This window comes from Artemia franciscana, unplaced genomic scaffold (genome assembly GCF_032884065.1).
Source record: "Artemia franciscana unplaced genomic scaffold, ASM3288406v1 Scaffold_1375, whole genome shotgun sequence".
NCBI lineage: Eukaryota > Metazoa > Arthropoda > Branchiopoda > Anostraca > Artemiidae > Artemia > Artemia franciscana.
The window spans coordinates 184,056-210,325 of NW_027062806.1; the positions used below are offsets into that span (position 1 = coordinate 184,056).

Here is a 26,270-nt window from a genome sequence, read left to right on the forward strand (position 1 = left end):
TAGCACGTCCAGAAACACTGAACTCGCCAAAGCACTGGCCCACTAACTCCCCCAAAGAGAGCGGATCCAGTCCGGTTACGTTAATCACGTATGTGCGACATTTGCTAATTCTATCCACCAACTTTCATTCCGATCTCTCCACTCTAAGTGTTTTCCAAGATTTTCGGTTTCCCCTCCTCCCCCTAATGTAACCTGATCTTGTCAAGATTTATAAAATAAGAGCTCTGAGACATGAGTTCCTTATATATATATCAAATTTGATTAAGATCCGGTCACCCGTTCGTAAGTTAAAATGTCTCAATTTTTCTAATTTTTCCGAATGACAACCCCACCCCACCCCCAATCCCCCATAGAAACGCCTACCAATTTTCATCGTCCTAGCACGTACAGAAGCACCGAACTCGCCAAAGCACTGGGAATCCCCCTTCCCCCCAACTCCTCCAAATAGAGTGGATCCGGTCCAGCTATCTCAATAACGTATCTAGAACTTGTGCTTATTTTTCCCATCAAGTCTCATCCCGATTTCTCCACTCTAAGCGTTTTCCAAGATTTCCAGTCCCCCCCCCAACTTCTCCCTATGACACTGGATCCGGACGAGGTCCTTCTAAATATCAAATTTCATTAAGATCCAATCACTCATTCGTAAGTTAAAAACACCTCATTTTTTCTAATTTTTCCGAATTAACCCCCCCCATTCCCCAAAGAGAGTGGATCCATTCCGGTTATCCATTCCAATCACGCATCTAGGACTTGTGCTTATTTTTTCCACCAAATTATATCCCAATCCCTCCACTCAAAGTGTTTGATGCATAGCAGATATCAAAATGTATTTCTTACCTGTCCTAACAATGTTTCTGTTCTTTTGAAAATCTTTTGAGATACTGCTGGTAGATCCATCAGTCTAAAAACTTCTTCAAGTTGAAACTGGCCCATCCCAGATGAAATTGCTGCCCACACTGCTTTTTTGTTAAAATTTTCAGCAAGTTTTTTTTCTATCCTTTTGGGAATGTACGATCTATCCCCTTTTTCATCAGTTGTACAGTGGCTGACTAATTTGAACCTTTACTTGTGGGGGTTCTGATTCATTTGTTAAATAAATTTTTGCCTGCACTGTGTTCCAGAGTATTCAAAGTGAATACGAAGAGTGAGGCCAACCCTTGTCGTTCTTTGAATTTTTGGTCGCTCACGATGTCCTTTTTCGCAGCTAAAATTACTATAAGAAGACTAAACCTCTTGTACCGCTAAGCCATTGAGAATTATAAAGGAGAAGAAAGCTAAACAAAAAAAAAATCTGTCAAACAGTTCGTGGTAACGAACTGTAGTAAGGAGTGACCCGGCTCAATAGTAACCGAAACTCTAAAAAATGGAATTTTGATACCAATAGTTACATCAAGAGAATTGCATTTTAATGCTGATTTTAAATATATAAGTTTCATCAAGATCGGTTATACCCATCAAAAGTTACAAGCATAAGAAAATTTGCCTCATTTTAGAAAAAAGGAGGAAACACCCCCTAAAAGTCGTACAATCTTAACGAAAATCACACCATCAGATTCCATATTGTCTTATATCTGAGAACCTCATTGTAAAAGTTTCAAGCTCTTATCTACAAAAATGTGGAATTTCACTTTTTTTTTCCAGAAGTTTGATCACGGATGCGTGTTTGTTTGTTGTTTTGTTTGTTTGTTTTTTGTTTTGTTTTTCCAGGGGTGATCGTATCAACTGAGTAGTCCTAGAATTTCGCGAGAGGGCTCATTCTAACGGAAATTAAAAGTTTTTGTGCCCTTTTTAAGTGACCAAAAAAATTAGAGGGCACCTAGGCCCCCTCCCACGGTCATTTTTTCCCAAAAGTCAGCGGATCAAAATTCTGAGATAGCCATTTTATTCACCATAGTCGAAAAACGTAATGACTATGTCTTTAGGGACGACTTACTCCCCCGCACTCCCCCTGGGAGGGGCTGCAAGTTGCAAACTTTGACCTGTGTTTACATATAGTAATGATTACTAGGAAGCGTACAGACATTTTCAGGGGGATTTTTTTTTGTTTAGGGTGGAGAGTTGAGGGGGGGGGGGGCATGGGGGAGGATATTTTCATGGAGAAACTTTTCACGGGGGAAAAGAATTTCAATGAAGGGGCGCAGGATTTTCTAGCATTATTTGAAAAAACAATGAAAAATAAATATGAAAAGTTTTTTGTACTATTAAGCATATGAGGGGCTTTCCTCCTCGTTATACCTCACTCTTTACGCTAAAGTATTTATAGGAATTTCAACTATTTATTCTACGGCCTTTGTGATTCAGTGGTCATTCTTAAGGAATTGGGACAAAATCTAAGCTTTAATGTAAAGAGTGACGAAGGTTGAACCCCCTCATATACGCAATAAAAACATACAAATATAGAAGTTCGTTACGTAAGTTACGTATATTTTTTACCAGTGAAAACGTTTGTAAAAATTAAAAGTTCTAGTTGCCTTTTTAAGTGATCAAAAACTTGGAGGGCAACTAGGCCTCCCCCTCGCTCGTTTTTTCTCAAAATCTTCCGATTAATTGCAATTAATTAATATGCAAATTTAGTTTTAATTATTTATGTGCGGAGAGCCAAGATCAAAACATGCATTAGTTAAGAAACGTCTGGAAATTAAATAAAAAAAACAAGTATTTTTTAAAAATGAAATTACAAGTTTTGTAATTTCTGGGAAACAAAATTTATGTTTCTTTAAACTTTCTTCAATAGTGAAAACTTTAGGGAAAATCTATAAACTTTGGTAAAAAAAAAGTGTAAACTCTTCCAGGTTATTGACATAGATCTACTTGTAAAACCCTATATTGTCAGCACCGCGATCATGGGACAAAAAAAAGAGATAAAATAGAATATACTTTATAGAGAACATAGTTACTTCACCGAACAGTAGAAATTACTTTACTACAGAAATACCAAACAAATAAATTTTTTAATGAAAATGCCGCTCAAACTTTTTTATCTGTGGAGGGGATAATCTAGGTAGGGTAATAGATCCTCAGAGGCGTCAAAACTAGACGCCATTGAATGTTAATAAGACGAAACTCCCCAAATTACAGACTACAGAAAAATACAGGAAATATAACATTAAGATAGCAAGCGTGCAAGAATGGACAGCCTGAGCTGCTGAGTGTAGTAGGAGAAGCAAAGAGAGGGGGCCTGCAACTAGAGACGTTTAAAAATCGGAGGGAGATGACAAAAAGGTGAAGCATCGTGACTTGTGTTATGTCAAATATAGCTTTTTCTAAGTTTGCTAGTCTGTGTATGCATAATAAAACTACAAATGTGAGGATTTGAAAGATAAATTTTGGAACAATGCAAAACGTATAACCGTATAGGTTATAGACCCCCCCCCCAGACACACACACACAAAATAAGGAGAAAACACTGAAGAAATTTTCATCTGAGGGTATTCAGTAAGAGATACTGACCAAAGCGAGTCGAGTTTAGAGAGATAAAAAAAAGGCTTCAAAACCCCAGTTTGCCATCTAAGAATCTTTTATTCGTAAGTGGTAGAATATATCTGTTACTAAAAACCACAAATTTCCAATATATTTTTTGTCCTTCAGAGAAGGCTAACTGTCTAGGAACTTGGAAATAACTTACTAGTGGTCATTTGTCTTGAGGAGATTGGTAGCAAAATGAAAAACGTTGACTATGTAATTTTCATTAAGTAATTCTTTAAATCCCTCATCTTCACTAAGTTTGCCTGACCCTTCAATGATCTTTAAACCATGAAAAGATGATTCTTGTTGCATGGCTATAATCTAATCTAGTTTTTGCTGACCATCACTGTCTAGTTGACCATATAGTCCTCCTTCTACTGAAATGTCAGTTTTGGGAATATCTTCCCTTTTATTATATCTGTTAAACAAAATAAAAATTGCCTGAAAGAACAATCAAATTGATTCCCAAAATAATTTAGTAGGCCTGTCATTGGCACGCTCAGAAGTCTTTCGAACTGATCACGCACATGACTAATAGAGTAAGTATATTAGATTATGCTTTCGGGTGAATAACATCGTTCAATGTAAGACTTTTCTAACTGTTGAAGTAAGTAGCCTTATTCGTTGGAACCTTAATTTGGAACCAAGTCCCTGACATAAAAAGATTTTCCTCTGCAAAATGTCCGAATGTACAAAAAAAAACTTATTATAATTTGCTATCGTTGCTAATTTAGTATAAGTCGGCTTATGGGGCTTGTACCCATCCCCTACCGTCCTAGTGAAATCTTAAATCGAATACATATAATCTTCCACGGAGCAGAATTTCCTGCATGATTTGCAAACGAATTTTCTCATATGAAAGTTATGTTACAGATGATTTACTAGGTGTAATTGTACGCAGGAAGTTTTAAGGGGAAAATTTATGCAGAATTTACTCTAATAGGGGTTTTAATAGGGAGGGGGCTCAAAGGAAGCCCCCCCCTCGTAGAGAGAGGTTCCCAAAAAGAGGTGGCACATTTCTTAACATTATTTGAAAAAATGACAAGAAATTAATTTTTTTAATTAGTTTTTTAAACTGAAAATAAGGAGCAACATTAAAATTTAAGATGAACAAAAATTAGTCCTTAATATAATTCTTATATTAGGCTTGCTCCTCAAGCTAAGTTTAACTTTTTGTCCCAATTCTTGAGAACGTATCCTAAAACATAAGGGATGTTTATTCTAATAAGAAGCTTTTTTTTATACTAAAAATCTTTAGCATGAACAGCAAGGAATTGTTCTTATCATTTTATGTCCTTCCCTTTCAGTAAAAAACTTTAATTCCTAAATCCCTTTTTATTTAGTTCCTAATTGGATTGAACTTCAACAAGATAGACTAAATAATGCAATTATTACGTTCATAACTGTAAAAAAATATAGAAGGAAGTTAACTTACCTTCGGAACTGTCCCGACTTTCTCCTTTTATTCAGCGCTGATGCTTTCTTGTTACCCATTATCTTTTATAAGTTCTTATCAATAGTTGACACGGCCGAAAAAGATACAATAAAGCTATTCTGCGTACACCCAATCGTATTTGTTCTCTCCCCAAAACCACCCACTGCATTGAATCTTCTGACGATAAACCAGAATTCAGCACCTGTCTGCCCTCTGAGATAATTTGAATATTCTTGATTTTCTGTTTTTTATAGAACTTGAAACTGCTTTTTCAAAGACAAATTTAAGCAATATGGTTTTTTTAAACTCGTAAGTAAATAGATAAGAAAGTGCTGAATGTAACGGTGTATATTTTTTTTATTTTGATCGAAGATAAAGAAATGCAAGATTTTTAAAGAGACCCTACTTTTTCAAAATACTTACAGGCCTTTTGCTTGATTATAAGAAATGATGAGAAAAAAGGAAAAAAAATGAAATAGACATTTTCAAGAACACAGTCTTCGCTATCGAATGGCATCTATATCTTAATCTTGCGGTGAAGTACAAAGAAATACAAGCTTCCAGAAATTTTACATAGGAAATCGAAACAGGAATGATAAACCTTAAAACTACAATTCCAGAAATAAGCCCTTGGCTGAATTCTGGATCAGAACTAGAACTGACTTTCCCATATTTGCCGACATGGCGCTAAATGTACTTCTGCCATTCAGCACCACATATTTATGTGAAGTTACTTTCTCAGCTTTAACACACATTTAATCCCAATATCAGTGATAAAAACGTTGAAAAGGCCTTACGTCCAGCAGTTTCAAACATTACACCAAGAATTGATTTTTTATTCAATAAAAAACAGGCACACCCATTTCATTAAATTTGTAATGTAAACTTTAATTTAATTTTTACCACGCAACTACTTGGATATATTCGAGAGAATTAACACGGTCAGAATCCACTTTTGTTTTTGAAATTATAATAAAAACATTTCTATAATATTTTGTGCAAAGTCCAATTTTAGATTTTTATATGTTTCAAAACGAATTCTAAGTTTATACATTTTCATATGCATATGTATATTGTTACCTAATAAATATATCATCAAAAAATATTAATTTATTTTTTTTGGGTCGTTAAGAAACTCGCAATCATAAATGGGGTCGGGAATTAAAAAAGTTTAAGAAGCACTGTTCTAGTTGAACACAAAAATCTATTTAAGCAAAAGATTTTATACTAAAGATACATAGGAAAATAATTCTAAAAATTTGTTTTGAGCGTATATTGCCAATCACAACCCAGTTTCCTTGGCTAGGCAGCTTGAATTGGATGGACTCCTTAAAATTTGTCAATTTTTCTTCTTCCTTCTTTTACAAAATTTGTCAATTTTATATATACAAAAAGATTTTATACTAAAAGATACGTAGAAAAATATTTCTAAAAAGTTATTATGAGCGTATATTGCCAATCACAACTCAGTTTCCTTGGCTAGGCAGCTTGAATTGGATGGACTCGTTAAAATTTATCAATTTTTCTTCTTCTTTCTTTTACAGAAATTTCTCAATTTTATACTAAAAAAAAAACACAAAAAGATTTTATACTAAAAGGTACACAGAAAAATATTTCTAAAAAGTTGTTATGAGCGTATATTGCCAATCACAACTCAGTTTTCTTGAATAGGCAGCTTGAATTGGATGGACTCGCTAAAATTTGTCAATTTTTCCACTTCTTTCTTTTACCCAAATTTGTCAATTTTACACACACAAAAATACATACAAAAAGATTTTATACTAAAAGGTACACAGAAAAATATTTCTAAAAAGTTGTTATGAGCGTATATTGCCCATCATAGCTCAGTTTCCTTGGCTAAGCAGCTTGAATTAGATGGACTCGTTAAAATTTGTCAATTTATGCAAAAAAAAAAACACATACAAAAAGATTTCAAAAAGTTGTTATCAGTGTATATTGGCAAACCTGACACAGTTTCCTAGCCAAGTGAGAAGAAAGTCTGGCTGAATCAAAAAAAGTTTCTTAAAGCAGGCCATGGCGATCAATTCATACAAAAAAATTTCTAAAAAGATGTCATCAGTTTTCATCCAAGTCAACTTGTAGTCAACCTGCGATTGTTCCCATTGAAAAATCAACGGAAGTCATGGCCAATTGTAGAAAAAAGCCAAGACAGATTGTCCAGGTTAATTTTACCCCTTTGATGGCCGTTGTTACTGTCTCCCATTTATGCTCCGTGCAAACGTCTCCCTTTACAATGTCGGATTGGCAAATCCGACTCAGTTTCCTTGCCAAGACAGCTTGAATTGGATGGACTCGCTAAAATTTGTCAATTTTTCTACTTCTTTCTTTTACCCAAATTTGTCAATTTTACACAAAAAAAACATACAAAAAGATTTTATACTAAAAGATACATAGAAAAATATTTCTAAAAAGTTGTTATGAGCGTATATTGCCAATTACAACTCAGTTTCCTTGGCTAGACAGCTTGAATTGGATGGACTCGCTAAAATTTTGTCAATTTTTCGACTTCTTTCTTTTACCCAAATTTGTCAATTTTATACAAAAAAAAAACGCATACACAAAGATTTCTAAAAAGTTGTTATCAGTGTATATTGGTATACTTGACTCCGTTTCCTTGCAAAAAGAGCTTGAATTGGATGGACTCGCTAAAATTTGTCAATTTGTATTGACAATATTTTTTTAATTTTTACCGAAATTTGTCGAAAAAGATATATCCAAAAAGATTTTCAAAAAGTTGTCAGGAGCGTATATTGGCAAACACAACTCAGTTTCCTTGCCTAGGCAGTTTGAATTGGATGGACTCTCTAAAATTTGTCAATTTTTCTTCTTCTTTCTTTTACCAATATTTGTCAATTTTATACAATAAAATACATAAAAAAATATTTTTAAAAAGTTTTTATCAATGTGTATTCGCAAGCCTGACTCAGTTCCCTCGCTAGGACAGCTTAAAGTCAATGGACTCGCTATAATTTGTCAATTTTTGTTTTCTTTTTTTAACCAAAATTTGCCATTTTTACACAAAAAGACATACAAAAATATTGCTAAACAGCTGTTATCTGTGTATATTGGTAAGCTTGACTCAATTTCCTTGCCATGACAGCTAAATTGGATGGACTTGCTAAAATTTGTCAATTTTTCATATTTTTTATCACCGTAATTTGCCAATTTTATACAAAAAGATACACACAAAAAGATTTATAAAAAGGTGTTATCAGCGAATATTGGCAAACTCGACTTAGTTTCCTTCCCAGGACAGCTTAAATTGGATGGACTCGCTGTAAGTTTTAAATTTTTTTCTTTTTCCTTCACCAATATCTGCCAATTTTACACAAAAAGATAGATACAAAAAGATTTCTAAAAAACTGTTATCAGTGTATATTGGTAAGCTTGACTCAGTTTCCTTGCCAAGACAGCTTAAATTGGATGGACTCGCTAAAAATTTTCAATTTTTCTTCTTTTTTTTTTTTACCGAAATTCGCGAATTTTATACAAAAAGATACATACAAAAGATTTCTAAAAAGCTGTTATCGGTGTATATTGGCAAATTGACTTAGTTTTCTTGCCAAGACAGCTATTGGATGGATTCGCTAAATTTTGTCAATTTTCTTCTCCTTTTTTTTCCAATCTGCCAATTTTACACAAAAAGATACATAAAAAAAGATTTCTAAAAAGTTGTTATCAGTGTATATTGGCAAACCCGACTCGGGTGTCTTGCCAAGACATCTTTAATTGGATGAAATCGCTAAAAGTTGTAAATTTTTCATCCTTTTTTATCAAAATTTGCCAATTTTACACAAAATGATACATACAAAAAGCTCTCTAAAAAGTCTATATCAGTATATATTGATAAATACAACTCAATTTTCTTGGCAAGACATTTTGTGTTTGATGGACTCACTAAAATTTGTCAATTTTTCTTCGTCTTTTCTTGCCAAAATTTGCCGTATCTACACAAAAAGATAAATATACATAGATTTCTAAAAAGTTCTTATCAGTGTATCCAACAGTTTGTGGTAACGAACTGTAGTAAGGAGCGACCCGGCTCAATAGTAAACAAAACCCTAAAAAATGGAATTTTGTTGCTAAAATATACATCAAAAGAATCGGACTTTCATGCTCATTTTAAATATATAAGTTTCATCAAATTTAGTCTTTGTCATCAAAAGTTACGAGCCTGAGAAAATTTGCCTTATTTTGAAAAATAGGGAGAAACACCCCCTAAAAGTCATAGAATCTTAACGAAAATCATACCATCGCATTCAACGTATCAGAGAACCCATAGCAAAAATTTCAAGCTCCTATCTACAAAAATATGGAATTTTGTATTTTTTGCCAGAAGACAAATCACGGGTGCGTGTTTATTTGTTTTTTTTTTGTTTTTTTTTTTCAGGGGTCATCGTATTGACCAAGTGGTCCTAGAATGTCGCAAGAGGGCTCATTCTAACGGAAAGGAAAAGTTCTAGTGCCCTTTTTTAGGTGACCAAAAAAATTGGAGGGCACCTAGGCCCCCTCCCACGCTCATTTTTTCTCCAAAGTCAACGGATCAAAATTTGAGATTGCCATTTTGTTCCGCATAGTCAAAAACCATAATAACTATGTCTTTGGGAATGACTTACTCCCCCACAGTCCCTGGGGGAGGGGCTGCAAGTTACAAACTTCGACCAGTGTTTACATATAATAATGGCTATTGGGAAGTGTACAGACGTTTTCAGGTTTTTTTTGTTTTGTTTTGGGGGTAGGGTTGAGGGGATGGGGCTATGTGGGAGGATCATTCCTTGGAGAAATATGTCATAGGGGAACAGAAATTCAATGAAAAGGGCGCAGGATTTTCTAAAATTACTATAAAAAAACAATGAAAAAATAAACATGGAAAAGTTTTTTTCAACTAAAAGTAAGGAGTAGCATTGAAACTTAAAACAAACAGAGATTATCACGAATATGAGGGGTTCTAAAAATACTTCAGCATAAAGAGCTAGGTATTTAGGAGGAGATAAATACCTCACTCTTTATGCTATAGTATTTTTAGTAATTTCAACTATTTATTCTACGGCGGTCATTCTTAAAGAATTGGGACAAAACTTACGATTTAGTGTAAAGAGCGAGGTATTAACGAGGGTAGAAACCCCCTCATATACATAATAAAAATTTAAGAATATAAAAGTTTGTTACATAAGTTAATTCTTAAGTTAAGTATATCTTTTACTAATAAAAACATTCGTTAAAAATTGAAATTCATAGTTGCCTTTTTATGTAACCGAAAAATTGCAGGGCAACTAGGCCTCCTTCCCCACCCCTTATTTCTCAAAATCGCCTGATCAAAACTAAGAGAAAGCCATTTAGCCAAAAAATGAATTAATATGCAAATTTCATTTTAATAATTTATGCGTGAAGAGCCAAAATCAACCATGCATTAATTCAAAAACGTTCAGAAATTATATGAAATAAAACTAGTTTTTTTAACTGAAAGTAGGGAGCGACATTAAAACTTAAAACGAACAGAAATTACTCCGTATATGAAATGGGTTGTCCCCTCCGCAATCCTTCGCTCTTTACGCTAAAATTTGACTCTGCCACAATTCTGCTTATTATAACAATTAAAAGCTTTAGTTTAAGGAGCGAAGGATTGTGGAGGGAACAATCCATTTCATATACGGAGTAATTTCTGTTCGTTTTAAGTTTTAATGTTGCTCCTTACTTTCTGTTAAAAAAACTAGTTTTTTTTTTTATGTAATATTAGCAAACCCGACTCGGGTTCATTACCAAGACTTAGCAATTGGATGGACTCGCTAAAATTTGTCAATTTTTTTTTTTGTTACAAAAATTTTCTGATTGTACACAAAAAGATACATACAAAAAGATTTCTATAAAGTTGTTTTCAGTGTATATTGGCAAGCCCGACTCAATTTCCTTACCAAGCCTGCTTGAGATCGATGGACTTGCTGAAATTTTTCGATCTTTCTTCTTCTTTTTTTACCAAAATGTGCCTATTTTACACAAAAAGATGCCTACAAATAGATTTCTAAAAGTTTGGATTAGTCTATATTGACAAACTCGCCTCTGTTTCCTTGCCAAGACAGCTTAAATGAGACGGACTTGCTAAAATTGGTCAATTTGTCTTCTTCTTTTTTTTCCTTGATAAGCTTAAGGAAATGCTTTCTTGTGCTCCTACTGTCCCACACACACGATTAACTTTTTCTTTCAAGTAGTGCAGTAATTAGACTGAAGTAAAATGACTGCCAAACCACACTATGGTGAGTTTGGATTCGAGTGACGTAGTTAATTCAACAACTATTCTGCTTCCCTTTCAAATTTTTGCCTGCACGGATACTTCCTTTTTATTTTATTGATAGGTTTTAAATCGGTAAATGTAGCTGTATGATTTTGTGGCTCATCCAATCCAGTTTCTGCGATTTGAAGTGCATCTATTTCTTCAATGCTGAGGCCATACTCAGGGAACACCCTGAATCATCGGAAAGGTTGCGGTCTGAATTTAAGTTGTTATCGAAGTCATAATCAGATAGAAATTCGTCTAGTAAAATCGAAAGACCTCCTACGGCTATCTTATTCTTTGTGTTACAAAAAAAAGAAGATGTAATGAAACACGAGACATGCGTACAGGGTCCGCCAGTCTTTCTTGTACACGTTGAAAAAGCCTATTAATATTATACACAATGATAAAGGTACTAAATGATAATATAAATTTAATTTTAAGAAATTAAATGAATAAAATACATATTAATATTTAAATTAATAAAGAAATAATAATAAAAATATAAATAAATGTAAAATTATAATATGTAAATAAATATTCTAATAATAATAACGAAGAAATAATAAAAAAAATATAAAATATATATAAGAATAAATATAATAAATATGACAAAATAATAAAAATAACGCAGAGAAATAAAAATGAAGACAAAAAATTTTAGTCTATTAACAACTACATTAATGCATGATACTGACAATAATTAATAAAATAGAAAATGATACTATCCAAGCGAAGATTCTCCTGCGCAGTGACAGATGCATCTAACTTTGGGGGAGGTGTATTTTAAAAATCTAAGCGTTGTGAGTTTGTTGGTTTTTCATGTATTTAAATGAAGTCCCGAAAAAAGGTATTTTTCCCATAAATGCAAAAAAAATAATTTTTATAAAAAAAAATATAGAAAAGGTATGTTTAAAAATCCAAGGGGTCAAACAAATTTAGGGGGCATTCTCCCTTCCGCCTCTCAATGTTGCAATGTTAAAATATCGATTTGTACCAAGCTAAGGTCTCAAAATATACTTTCTGGAAAACTCTACGTGAATGAATTTCTATTGAAATGTTTAAGGTTGCATAGCCGTAGTTGCAATTGTTCTCCAATTGTATACCTTATTCTTGGAATATTCCATGACAAATATTAACAATTCGCTGGGGATATCATCACATATTTAAGTATTACCAATTGGTTAAATTTTAAGCATATTTCAACAGGCCTACCCCAACGATGGAACTAAAAGAACCTAGTTTTTAGAGTGTTGAATTTGATGCTAGTATTTTGAAATAAATAGTTGAAAAGGTACATTCGCACGAAAACCATAGAGTTCCTTCGGATCATAAAAGAAGAGAGAGGGAAGTCACGAGGAATCAGTATTTTTTACAACAACGAACGGTGAGAGTCCTAATCCTGGCCATTGAGAAAAATTGCGGAATTTTGGAGCAAATGTTCCGAATTTTATCAGTTTTACAAAGTAATACTGAATTTCTGACTTAAAGGAAAAGTTGTTAGTGATGTACGTGTTTGAGAAAAGTTTACTGAATCTGGTACCGTTGTACAAACCATCGCTACACTGCCACCACTGCTTGGGTATCTCGCTGTAAATTAGATAGTTTTAAAATACTGTATATAACTACTTTTACAAAAAAAGACCAAATTCACACTTCACTCAACAAGTACTGTTACGTACTGACGGGAGCTCAGGGTCCCACAGAATAATAGTCCTGTTATACAGAACCTAAGAAGAATGGCCCAATTTCTTGCAATAAGAACTACAAATCTCCAATTTCTAGTATAGGTCTTTTTCTCTGGGTATTTTTATCAGCGGTATCTTTTTTCTCATATTGACTGGTTCGCCATCTTCATCACCAGTTTCATATAGCACTATATTTTTGCTCTTCACATATCACTGGTGTATAGTTGCCAAGTATTTGTTTTCCCAAAAAGTACACTGAGTCGTTTATCTCCTACATTTGGAAAAACCTGTGCAGAAGAGAGCGATAACGAACACGAAGGACCGTATTGGTACCGGCTGGATATCCATCCTTAAACTGCTGGGGATAGGCGATTCGGGTCTCTGCACTTCCCACAGGTTCAAAATCTCCCCCCCCAAGCTCTAAAAACTCCGTGACAAGTTGACATCTGTCGGCTTCTTGATAAGACCGTGAACCATGGCAAATAACTGCCCTAAATGCAAAATGAAAGTTACAAGAGCTCAGGTTGGAAAAGAGTGCAGAGATTGCTGTAGCTGGCTTCACTTTAATTGTGCCTCAGTAACGTACAACAAAGCTACAATGGAAAAACTGAAGGGAAAGTGGCTCTGTCAGAAATGCAAATCTAAATCTGGCACCCCAAATGTACTCCAGTACCAAACGAATCCGCTTTAACACCAGTCGATGGACATTCGGTCACACATCCACTAGGAACTCCGATCCCAGTATTCACAGGCTTGGATTCTTCTCAGTCAATTTCCACTTCCTAGCAAAGTAAAACTGGTGACTGTTCGTACTCTAACAAAGTAGCAGAGCATCACTCCTCGTTGCAGTGCTTTTTCTGCTCAGAATGGGAGGACGCTAGATGTGGATCATTGCACACATATTTATTCCTAGCGATTAAGCAGCTTGACAGCAACTCACAATTGTTTAAGTACGAGTGTACAAGCTGCTCGAAAAGGAACGTATCAAAACTACTTCTTAGACTACGAGATTCCTTGGCAGACCAAGGTCCCACAATGGCACCGAGGCCAAATAGACAACAAAATCCAGGGAACAGTTCGTTTCGGTAAAGCTCCCCTTGGAGGAAAACCGAAACTACTGCTGGTCAAACTAAAACGCAACAGCCCAGATAGCCTTCAAAGCGCCAACAAATAGTGAAGGGAGTACCAGCACTAAGGACATCCAGCAATGATGAAATACGAAAAAACATATATTTTAACCTTGATTTGACACGCATGCAGATTCAGAAATGAGCGGAATTCAGAAGAAACAAAGACAAAAGAGCAGTACAGTCTTCTGGTGGGAGCCATTGCTCCCGAAATGCGTAATGCAAATGTGAGACAATAGCCGAACAACAAAAAGAGATAAACTTACTAATTTTTTACGCGCACAGTATGGTTGGAAAGTTTGGCGAGCTTCAAGCATTCCTCTACAAAAACTCGATACAATGTAATCTGCATTTCTGAAACTTGGTTACATGAAAAAATACTATCAGCTAGATTTGGAATACCTGAATATGAAGTTTTTAGGAAGGATAACACGGCAAAACCACTGGGAAGTGGTGTGGCGATACTTTCAAGGGAAAACTTACACGTACGAGCACATTAGCTTCTCTAATAGCACAATATACGCCATAACCTGTGTTACGCCAACTTTTAACGATGGTTCTCGCCTGTGTACCGTGTCGTTAGCTGTGTACCTGCCAAGAGCAACTTATAAGAAGCCGAGAGAAGGACTGACAGCAGATCGTGAATTTTCTGCCTACCTTGAGAAGATCTGTTGCAAATTTAAATCCGTAGTGATATGCAGTGACCTAATCACACCTGAAATGGATTGAAAAAATCATTCCTTCAGGATGAGAAGCCAGAACTCAAAAGATCAACTAAAACACTATCTTGACCTCGCTAGCGAGCTGAACCTAGCAGAGAGTTTCCTCGAGCCTACGCGTCAAACCAATACTTTCGAAGTTGTATTCAACACGCCCATGGTAGACCTGCTCGTTACAAAAACAGACGTTAACACTGTTACAAGTGACCACGAACTTGCTGTCCTCTGCCAAGTCCGTGCTTAACCACTCAAAATTGTACAAAGGACGATGGACCCGCTTTTAAATTAAACTTCCATAAAACAGAGATTACGAAACTCAAAAATAATACTACAGCATACCGATTGGGACAACCTTGTGTACAACCTACCAATTGCCGAAGCCCGAGAAGTTTTCTATGACATACTTTGTCAAGCCGTCACTCAATCCACACCATTCAGGAACAAGAAACACATTGGCAAAAGGATATTGCTTCCCAAGCCCATACGAAAGCTCATCAGGGACTGGAAGAAGTCATATAGGGATTACAAAGTATCTGGCAGCATAAGTAGACTCGCCAAGCTTCAAAAACTCAGCTCAAAATGTAGAGAAGCTATCAGAAACTACAACAAAGATTGCGAACGTGAAGAATTCCAGAAAATAAGAACAAATAGCGATTTCTACAACCTGTGCAAACGCAATCTAGGTGAGCAACAGAAACTACCAACACCAATAGATCGAAGTGGTGTGGTTCATAGCACTAGCCTAGATAAGGCAAATGCTCTTGTAGAATTCTTCGCCAGCACGTTCACCGTTGACGATGGCTATTTACCTCAACTCCAAGACTCAAACCCAGGAAACGAGCTCCATAGCATTGGCTTCACGCCAGCTAGTGCTCTAAGAACCATGAAGGGCGTGAAATCGTCAAAAGCACCCAATCCTGATGGCACCCTTTATCCTGAAAGAAGTGTGAGACGAGCTATGCGAACCTCTGGCAATACTTTTCCAAATCTTATTCGAGCAATGCAAGTTTCCTATATCCTGGAAGCTATCCCATGTAACACCTATTTTCAAAGGAAAAGGGAAACGGAGTGACCCGGAGAATTATAGCCCGATCAGCCTTACTTCACCTTTCCTGAAAATCATGGAAAGGGTCATAGTGGAAAAGTTAAACTCGCACCTCGAATTGAACAACATCATCTCAGATCATCAGTATGGTTTCCGTAAAAATCGTTGTAGTGTTCCCCAACTAGTAGTGATACACGACTACACCCAGTCTGCCTTGGACCGTGGGATTCCAATAGATATTATCCTAATCGATCTACTTAAGGCCTTCGACCGAATATCCCTGCGAAAACTCATCCACTGCCTAGAAATCTATGGAATCAATGGACAGCTAAAAAAATGACTCGCAGCATACTTGAATGATAAAAAAATAGCAGTCAAGGTTGCAGACCTACTATCCACATGGACAGATGCAACCAGTGACGTCCCAAAAGGTAGTGTTCTCGGCCCAGTCTTGTTCGTCATGTACATAGACATTTGTATAAATACCATTTCCCAAACCGACTTCGGTCTTTTTGTAGACGATACGAAGCTCCCGGGAGAAGCTAGTGCATTATCACATCCAAAGTGACTTTGACGCTCTGACAGAGAAGCTTGAAGAATGGCAACTTTCACCAAATGTTGCAAAATGCTCTGTCGTCCATCTTCGCCGCCAAATTTGAAGTACTCATACAAAATGAAAGGTATCAACCTGACAAAATCTGCCTGTGAAAAGGTCCTAGGTGTAATTCTGAGCTTGGACCTCAAACCAGAAAAGCATATCGGCCTGGTTGTGCGTAAAGCATCAAATACTCTCCGGGGCTCCCTCACTCCCTAGCCTTGACATTCACTCAAAGATCTCAGCATACACAAGGCATGTCAGGCAACAGCTTGAATACGCCACTGTCATCTGGTCGCCATATCTCAAAAAGGATATTGATTGAATAGAACGAGTCCAGCAACACTTTGTAAAAGGACTTCAAGGATTCAGAAACCTTCCGTGTGACGAAGAAGGCTTCGTAAGATGGCTCACTCTCCATAAACTTGAGAGAGGAAGAACGATCTTAGACATAAAAACCCTCTTCAAAATAGTTCATGAGAATTTTGGGAATTTAAAAGACAAGCTTGTTCAAATAACTCCCCAAAGCAACACAAGATCGCACAGTCTGCAATTAGAGCCTGTGAAGATGAAGATTGCAAGATCTAATTCTTACCATTATTCATTCATACCAAGGGTCATCAGGATCTGGAACAAACTACCATTCCCAGTCGAAAAGATGAGATCACTGGAAGCCTTCTCCAATAGCGTAAACATCAACATATCATATCTCGAGACTTTCAACGTAGGACGACTTTAAATGGTAATCGTGCCGCAGTCGATCCACTGTTCGCCCTGCCTTAACATTTTTCTTTTAATAAGGTGTCAGTTATGTAGAAATTTTGTATTGAGAGGCGTATGGAATAAAATTATTTATTTATTTATTTAAATCAGTGTTTGTTAAATTATGGGAAAAAATCGAGCTTACCTGCTTCCATCTATAGCCAAAACGCTAACGTTCAAAATAAGGTATTTTCGTGCCTAGCTTTTATATTTATTAAATACAAAAACAAGTTTTTTTTAAATGAAGGTAAGGAGCAAAATTTAAATTAAAAACGAACAGATATTACTCCATATATAAAAGGGGCTTTTCCTCCTCAACGCCCCGCTCTTTACGCAAAATTTTGACTCTTTCTCTTAACTCTATTTTTGAAACAGTAAGAAACTTTAGCGGAAAGAGTGGGGCGTTTAAGAGGAAAAGCCCCTTTCACATAAGGATTAATTTCTGTTCGTTTTAAGTTTTAATGTTGCTCCTTACTTTCATTTAAAAAAAAACTTGTTTTTTTTATTTAATTTCTTGACGTTTTTGAATGAATGTATGTTTTGATATTGGCTCTCCGCACATAAATAACTAAAATGAAATTTACGTAATAATTAATTGCAATTAATTGGAAGATTTTGAGAAAAAATTAGTGAGGGAGGAGGCCTAGTTGCCCTTCAATTTTTTGATTACTTAAAAAAGCATCTAGAACTTTTAATTTTTCACAAACGTTTTCATTGGTAAAATATATACGTAACTTACGCAATAACTTACGTAACGAACTTTAGTTCATTTACTTTAAATCTAGAACTTTTAATTTTTCACAAAAGTTTTCATTGGTAAAAAATATACGTAACTTACGAAATAACTTACGTAACGAACTTCTATATTTGTATGTTTTTATTGCGTACATGAGGGGGTTCAACCCTCGTCGATACCTCGCTCTTTGCACTAAACCTGAAATTTTGTCCCAATTCCTTAAGAATGACCTCTGAATCACAAAGGCCGTAGAATAAATAGTTGAAATTACTAAAAATACTTTAGCTTAAAGAGTGAGGTATAACGAGGAGGTAAACCCCTCAAATGCGTAATAATTTTTATTCGTTTTGAGTTTTAATGCTGCTCCTTACTTTCAGTAGAAAAAACTTTTCATATTTAATTTTTTATTATTTTTTCAAATAATTTTAGAAAATCCTGCGCTCCCTTCATTGAAATTCTCTTCCCCCATGAGAAGTTTTTCCATGGAAATATCCTCCCAAGTAACTCTCCCCCCTAAAATCTTTCTCTAATCCAAAAAATCCCCCTGAAAACATCTCTACACTTCCAAGTAACCATTACTATATGTAAACACAGGTCAAATGTTGTAACTTGCAGCTCCTCCCACGAGGACTGCGGGGGAGTAAGTAGTCCTTAAAGACATAGTTATTAGGTTTTTCGACTATGGTGAATAAAATGGCTATCTCAGAATTTTGATCCGGTGACTTTGGGAAATAAATGAGCGTGGAAGGGGGCCTAGGGGCCCTCCAATTTTTGGTCACTTAAAAGGGCGCTAGAACTTTTAATTTCTGTTATAATGAGCCCTCTTACGACATTCTAGGACCACTGAGTCGATGCGATCACCCCTGAAAAAAAAAACAACAAAAAACAAATAAACACGCATCCGTGATCTGTTCTGGCAAAAACAAAATCGAAATTCCACATTTTTGTAGATAGGAGCTTGAAACTTCTACAATAAGGTTCTCTGATACGCTGAATCTGATGGTGTAATTTTTGTTAAGATTGTATGACTTTTAGGGGGTGTTTTCCCCTATTTTCTAAAATGAGACAAATTTTCTCAGGCTTGTAACTTTTGATGGGTATAAGTAACTGATCTTGATGAAAATTACATAAAAAAAAAACTATGTTTCCTTTCTGTTTAATTTAAAAGACTAATTTGGACATAAAAGGTTCATTACAAGTGTAAAAAACATTAAAAAAAACCTACGCTGCTTACCTAAAACCGAAGTACAAACTTAGTTAAGGATATGCTTGTTCTACTAACGCACCAAGTTATGTTTATAATTTTGTCAACTTAGGTCTAAGAAGTTACATTTGGTATTTACAAATTTTTGGTTGAGTGTTTCATATTTCGTTACAGGTAATGGTTTTTGTTCATGGAAGAAACGCCATTCTTCCAACTGCCGAGACTTTACAAAGGATAGCCAAACACAAAAATAAGCTTCCAGCTTTTCAGCTTTTCGATCGCAAAGACAAAAAATTCATTCAACAAAAAAAAAAACAAAACAAAAAAAAAGACAAAAAAATTTAGACAAAGCTTCCAAAACTGACGAAAAGAAACTGTGGGATCTTTTTCAAGATGGTTTTGGGATTCATCATGATGGGATGTCGAAAAACGTCCAAAAATTAGTCGAAGACCTATTTCGAGATGGGCTAATCCGAGTGTTAGTCTGCACCACACCTTTGGCATTGGAAGTTGACCTTCCCGCCCATGGTGTAGTCATTAAGGTAAGCTTGTCTTATTGTCTGTGACGAAAGTTTTGTCCCAATATTCCATTCTTCAACTATAAATTATCTCTAAAATAAGCTTTTATGTACGTCTTTCCAAGACTTTGTCTTTTATCATGCAGTGTGCTAGATAAAGTTTTACCAATGTTGTGAGAATTACGGATTGATTTATGGCTTTAAAAATTTAATTCTAATGCCCGAACATACAGATTTATTTGTATTTTGACATGTTGATTTGTATCTCGGCTTGCTGATTTTATATCTGATTTCTCTATTTCTTCTATTTTCTCTATTTCTCTATAAACAAGGGGCAGGCGTCCTCTCATTGTTTACCTCTCATTTAAAGCAATATATTGGTTTTATGTGAATTTTAAATTCTTGGTCAACCTGCCTGAGACTCTAGGCAGGCATGACTTGGTAAAAGATAGCAAACAGATATTGGCACACTTACCCCCGCTGTTCACCCGTGCCGAATTAACCAAACACCTGGAAAACTATAGGTTTTATCACTTTTTTAGCTCTATGACTATCTACCTCGGTTCTACTACCCTAGCAGTGACACATGGACGGATAATAGAGAGCCCGAACATCCAGATTTATTTGTATTTTGGCATTTTGATTTGTATCTCGGCTTGCTGATTTTATATGCGATTTCTCTATTTCTTCTATTTTATCTATTTCTCTATAAACAAGGGGCAGACGTCCTCTCATTGTTTACCTCTCAATTAAAGCAATGTAATGGTTTTATGTGAATTTTAAATTCTTGGTCAACCTGCCTGAGACTCTTAGCTCTTAGCTCTATGACTATCTACCTTGGTTCTACTACCCTAACAATGACACATGGACGGATACTAGAGTGACATATCTATTAATAAATGAACGAATGTCATTTTTATACAATTCTAATAAGGGGTGGGATTAATGCCAAGCTTGCTCCTCACTCAATTGGACTATCTGTCTTGGCTTTTTCTACAATTAGCCATGACTTGATGCCCATTACTACTGTCTTTTGTCTTTTCATCATGCTTTTTATCAGACTTTGTCTGTTATCGTGCAGTGTGCTGGATAAAGTTTCATCGGTGTTGTTAAAACTACGGATCGATTTATTTATTATTACAATAGCGGTAAGCATTAATCCTTGTCGCAAAAACACAAAATCATAATACTAATCTAAAGTAAATTGGTAACGACAAATTAAACAGCAAAAACTTCTAAATAAAACGACATTACACAACAAAAGCGTCTAAATAAAAAGGCGTATTTACTAATGCACTCTTAAAATTTCGAACACTCTCTGCCTCGACAACCTCCAAAGGCAAACCATTCCATGGTCCGGCAACTCTACTAACAAAAGATAATTGACCAATTTTTTTCAGTGGTTTTGGGGGATATAATTTATAATCATGCTGACGAGTAGAGTGATAATGGCTAAATTTAAAAAATAAATTTGGATCAACATCATCCACTCCTTTAATTATACGAAACACATTTACAAGGTCATTGCGACGTCTACGAAACTTCAACGACGGGAGTTGAAGCCTAGAAAGTCTCTGCGGATAAGAAAGGCGCTGAAGGTATGGGACCAATCTATTGGCCCTTCTCTGAACCTTTTCTATCCTATGCTCATCCGTTAGACTTAATGGAAACCAAACAGAAGTATTATACTCAAGAAGAGGGTGGACCATTGATTTGTATATTAGTAAGAAATTACGAAGGTTGAACCTACTAAAGCTTCTCCTTATAGACGATAAACGATAATTCGCATTCTTTACAATTTCCGAAACATGCTTATCAAATTTCAATTGGGTATCAAAAGTAAACACCAAGGTCACGCACTATTTCGTTAGAAGGGATTTGTATGCCAGACAGCTGGTAAGTATGCACAGGTGGGAGTTTACGAGCATAGTGTAGAACAACACACTTAGAAGGGTTTATGAGCATGGAATTAGATTCGCACCAATAAGTTAGAGAGTCAAGATCCTCCTGCAAAAGTTGCACATCGTTTTGGTGTCGTACTGGTAGATAAAGTTTTACATCATCCGCGAACATCTTGACAGTAGAATGCTGAACAGAGGAAGGCAGATCATTAATAAATAAACAAAATAAAATCGGACCCAGGCAGCTACCCTGGGGGACTCCGCTTAACACATCAATTGAAGATGACATAGCTTCACCAACAACAACCTGCTGAGTTCGTCCATTTAGATAATCAGCATTAAATGCAATTGTTTTTTTACCCAATTTATAAGCTGCACATTTTTTAAGAAGGGTGGGTATTGAGCTTTTATCGAATGCCTTCGAGAAGTCGATGTAAATGCAGTCAAAGGGTATAGCTAAATCGGCAAAACGTTGAAAAATCCAAAGTAACCTCAAGAAGCTGAGTATTACAAGACTTATTTTTTCGGAAACCATGCTGAGCAGGATTCCAAAGATGATTTCCGTCAAAATACTTTTGAACGCGTGAAACAATCAAGTTTTCCATCACTCGGCAAAAAATAGACGTGATTGAAATTGGCCGATAATTTTTAAAATCTGACCTGGAGCCACTTTTGTGAAGCGGCTTTACCAAGGCCTTCTTCCACCCTGACGGACACAGTCCATGCGCCAAAGATAAGTTAAATATATAGGTAAGTGGTTCTGCAATTTCATGAGCAATTTGTCTTATCATTATGTTCGGGAAAACGTCTATATCCGGCGCTTTAGACGTATCCAATTTTATAAGAACAGTATAAACTTCAGTCAATGAGAAACCTGAATCATCAAATGGAACAAGAATGTCCGGCGACGCAATCGACTGTACTTGAGATGCAAAATTAGCTTCATTTGAATGAATTGGCTGTGTTTTAAGAAAAACTGAAGAAAAAATTTGGTTAAAAATAAGAGCCTTCTCAGAATCACTATCAATCTTTTGGTGTTTATCCTGATGTGTGAACGTAGATGAAGATGGTGCAAGGTTAGGCTTATTCCTATTTACATATTTCCAAAATATTTTAGGTGATGCGGTGCTTGAGTGAATAATACGTGACTCAAGCTCTTCACGATTAGCCCTAAGAAGCCGAGTGACCTTATTTCTCGTTGGTAAATGCGCATGCCATTCACCTGAATCCTCTTGCAACTGAGTATCCAAATGCCCTTGTCTGACTACTTTACTATGTCGTGACTCAATATAAGACCGCCAAAGACAATTTTTTTCACGTATTGCTTGGAGTATGTGTCTTGGAAGTTTAGGATTATTTCTGCGACCGGAAAAATTCCTCACCAAAAGGAACAAATTTATCCCTACATTCCCTCAACACCTTTTTTAAAAAATCAAATGCGGTGTCCGGAGAAACATGATTATTTTTTAGTTCATACATGATATTAATAGACGAAATAAATTGTCGCATTGATTCATAATCAGCTTTAGCATAATCATGCCGATAAAACTCAAAACCTCTCTGTTGAGCATCAATATTCACGTAAATATCTAACACAACATGATCACTTTTACCTAAAGGCGGACGGAAATCTACACTCAAAATATCATCGATTGACTTGGTAATAACCAGATCTAAAATCGATGGAATAGCATCATTCCTGGCTTGAGTTGGCCTAACAATATGTTGGTATAAGTACAGATCATCCAATCTATCTAAAAATTGCTGCTCATACGATGAAGAGGACAAACTCGTACTATGCGCACTCCAATCTATCAAAGGTAAATTGAAGTCACCTAGAATAAGGAACTTTGAACTACGACCAACAAGACGAGAAATACACGCTAGAATATTGGCATTATTAACTGGACTCGATAAATTCACAGTAGGACTACGATAAAAAGCTGCAATACACATGTAACTACTATGATAAGGCAATTTAACATCAACCAAAAGACACTCCGACACTGAGTCTACTAACGAATCAACAACCACAGAAAACTTAAAAGAACAATGAATATAAATACAAATCCCTCTTTTAGCTGAATTATTAGATACTAAATTATATTGTGGTAGCGGCTGAAAAAAAAAATAGACGGGTCACTGAAATGTTTTGGTAAAACTTCGGTAACAACAACTAAATGCGGTTTACGTTGCTTTATTAGCTCACTAATCTCTTCCCATTTAGATGACAGGCAGTCTGCATTTGTATATGTCACCAAAAATTTATCATTCAGACACTTAAATTTTTTTAGGGAGTCACTCTTCGATGCTCGCGTAGCTATTTGGGGTTTCATGAAAAGAGTTATTATTCACGAGGGTTAGTCCGTTTTTGCTACGTTTTATTTTCCAGTTAGTTTCGCCAGCGTCCAATTTCGATTTCAGCTCCTGTTTCAGGGCATCGTACTTTTTTTTCCAACAGTTCAATCGTAGTACGATCATGAGTGACTTTGAACAAGGGGTATATAGCTTTGATACTAGCAGTCTCGGACATCAGAAAGAAACAAGCTGTATCACGTTCTACCGGTGTCTTGAACATCAACTTAATAGGCCTGATCTTACCAGGCGTATGTTTACCAAGTCTAACTGAGTAGCTACATTTCGCAGGGCAAAGTACAAGTAGCTTGTCGTTGAAAAATTTGCAATTGGTCCCGTTTTGTTGTCTACGAGATGACAAAGTAGCGTCTTCAGCTAAACCAAACACGATCAGTTTTTTTTTGTTTTTCTACAATATCTGACACATAAAATGAACTTAAGTTCGAGCTACTAACACTGATTTCCTCGTCCTTTTTCACAAATTTTTCAGTTAGGCTTTTTTCCAAGCTCTGACACTTTACCCCTATTAGGTTCTCGGTAAAATACTGGACGTCGGAAAGTGTGCACTTATTTTTCAGGTCATTCTCGATTTCAGCTACTTTCCGTTGGATAGGCTCTAATAAAGCGCAAAACTTATCCTCCATCGCCTTAAATGACGTTTGAATTCACCCCTCAAAATATCTTTAATTTCTGCAGATGTCAGCCCTTGGTTGATCGAGTTAACATGCAGTAAGGCCCTAACATACAGATTTATTTGTATTTTGGCATGTTGATTTGTATCTGGGCTTATTGATTTTATATACGATTCTTTCTCGCGTTCTTTATTTCTTTTCATCTCATGTAAATTGTGAGTTTGGCTAAATGATTTCAGCCTTGTGCTTCAGATTCCTCTAAGACCAAGGATTCTTTTCTTCTGAAAAAAAATGCAGTAATGCATTGTCTATTTTTATATAATAAATAGTTTTTATATTTAAATTGCCATAAAGCGGCAAACCTTATGCTTGCGGTTTTTATTAAAAATAAATCAATGCGAAAAAGTGTTGAGCTATTATAAAACTATGTTAAACAGAAGCTGTATATATTGCGGATTATTATTACTATTGTTTATCTATATATTTAAAAATGAGTTGTATGTGTGTTATGTCTGTCTGTCTGTCTGTCCGCATATGACATCTGAATTATTTCATCATTTCATTCAAAAACGAATGTATTCAAGCCCGAAGTAGCTGAGCTGGTAACGTGTTATGTTCCAGATTCTAGGTCCGAGAGGTTGCAGGTTCGAACGTTGGCTAGGTAAAACTACAAAAAAAAAACTAAACAGAAAAAACTAAAAAAAAACTAAAAAAACTAAAAAAGGTAAAAACTACAAAAGAACTAAAAAGAAAAAAAACTAAAAAGCTAAAAAAGCTAAAAAAGAAGTAAAAAGGAAAAAAACTGAAAAATAAAGGAGAAACAAAACTAAAAAAACTAAAAAATAAAAAAAACTGAAAAAGTAAAAACTACAAAATAAAACTAAAAAGAAAAAGGAAACAAACTAAAAAAACTAAAAAAAGTAAAAACCAAAAAAAAACTAAAAAGAAAAAAAGGGGAAAAACACAAAAATTTATTTCATCATATACCAATTCAAAAACGAATGTATATACAGACTGGGACACCGGGACACAAATGACGACCGGGACACAGGGAATATAAATGACGACCGGGACACAGGGACACGACTACAACGGGGACGCTGGGGGGCACTGGGGGATATATAAATGACGACGGGGACACAGGGAATGTTCGATTAGCAATCACCATCAACAAAGCTCAAGGGCAATCATTAGAATCATGAGGTATAACTAAAAAAACAAAAAAAAAGGTAAAAAACTAAAAACTAAAAGAAAGACCAATTCAAAAACGAATGTATATACAGACCGGGACACCGGGACACAAATGACGACCGGCACACCAGGACAACAGGGAATATAAATGACGACCGGGACATTCAAAGAGAAATTATAGACTGGCACACCGGGACACAAATGACGATCGGGACACAGGGAATATAAATGACGACCGGGACACAGGGACCCGACTACAACGGGGACGCCGGGGGGCACAGGGATATATAAATGACGACGGCGACACAGGGAATATTCGATTAGCAATCACCATCAACAAAGCTCAAGGTTCTCATGGACAATTATATGTTGCATGTTCTAGAGTCGGTAAACCTGACAATCTTTTTATATGCACAGACAATGGGACAGCGAATAATGTTGTATATTCGCAAGTTTTACATAGTTAAAAACATATATATATATATATATATATATATATATATATATATATATATATATATATATATATATATATATATATATATATATATATATATATATATATATATATATATATATTCAAAGGTGGGACACAGGGACACAACTAC

The 26,270-nt window shown here is 35.5% G+C and overlaps 2 protein-coding genes across 5 annotated transcripts in view; one reads left to right on the forward strand and one right to left on the reverse strand.

The window, feature by feature from the left end:
* The window catches only part of LOC136042496 (uncharacterized), a 177,733-nt gene that overhangs the window by 143,871 nt on the left and 7,592 nt on the right, over positions 1-26,270 (forward strand). For all 4 annotated transcript variants that reach the window (XM_065727459.1, XM_065727461.1, XM_065727460.1 and 1 more), the window contains exon 15: positions 19,240-19,607. In XM_065727459.1, coding sequence (XP_065583531.1) covers positions 19,240-19,410 — 171 coding nt within the window. In that variant the 3' untranslated portion in view covers positions 19,411-19,607. The remainder of the gene's footprint in view (positions 1-19,239; positions 19,608-26,270) is intronic.
* Positions 21,928-23,440, reverse strand: LOC136042500 (uncharacterized). The gene is made up of 2 exons (XM_065727465.1): positions 22,962-23,440; positions 21,928-22,843 (listed from the first exon to the last, which is right to left on the reverse strand). Exons 1-2 carry the CDS (start codon positions 23,438-23,440, stop codon positions 21,928-21,930), a joined length of 1,395 nt encoding a protein of 464 aa, XP_065583537.1.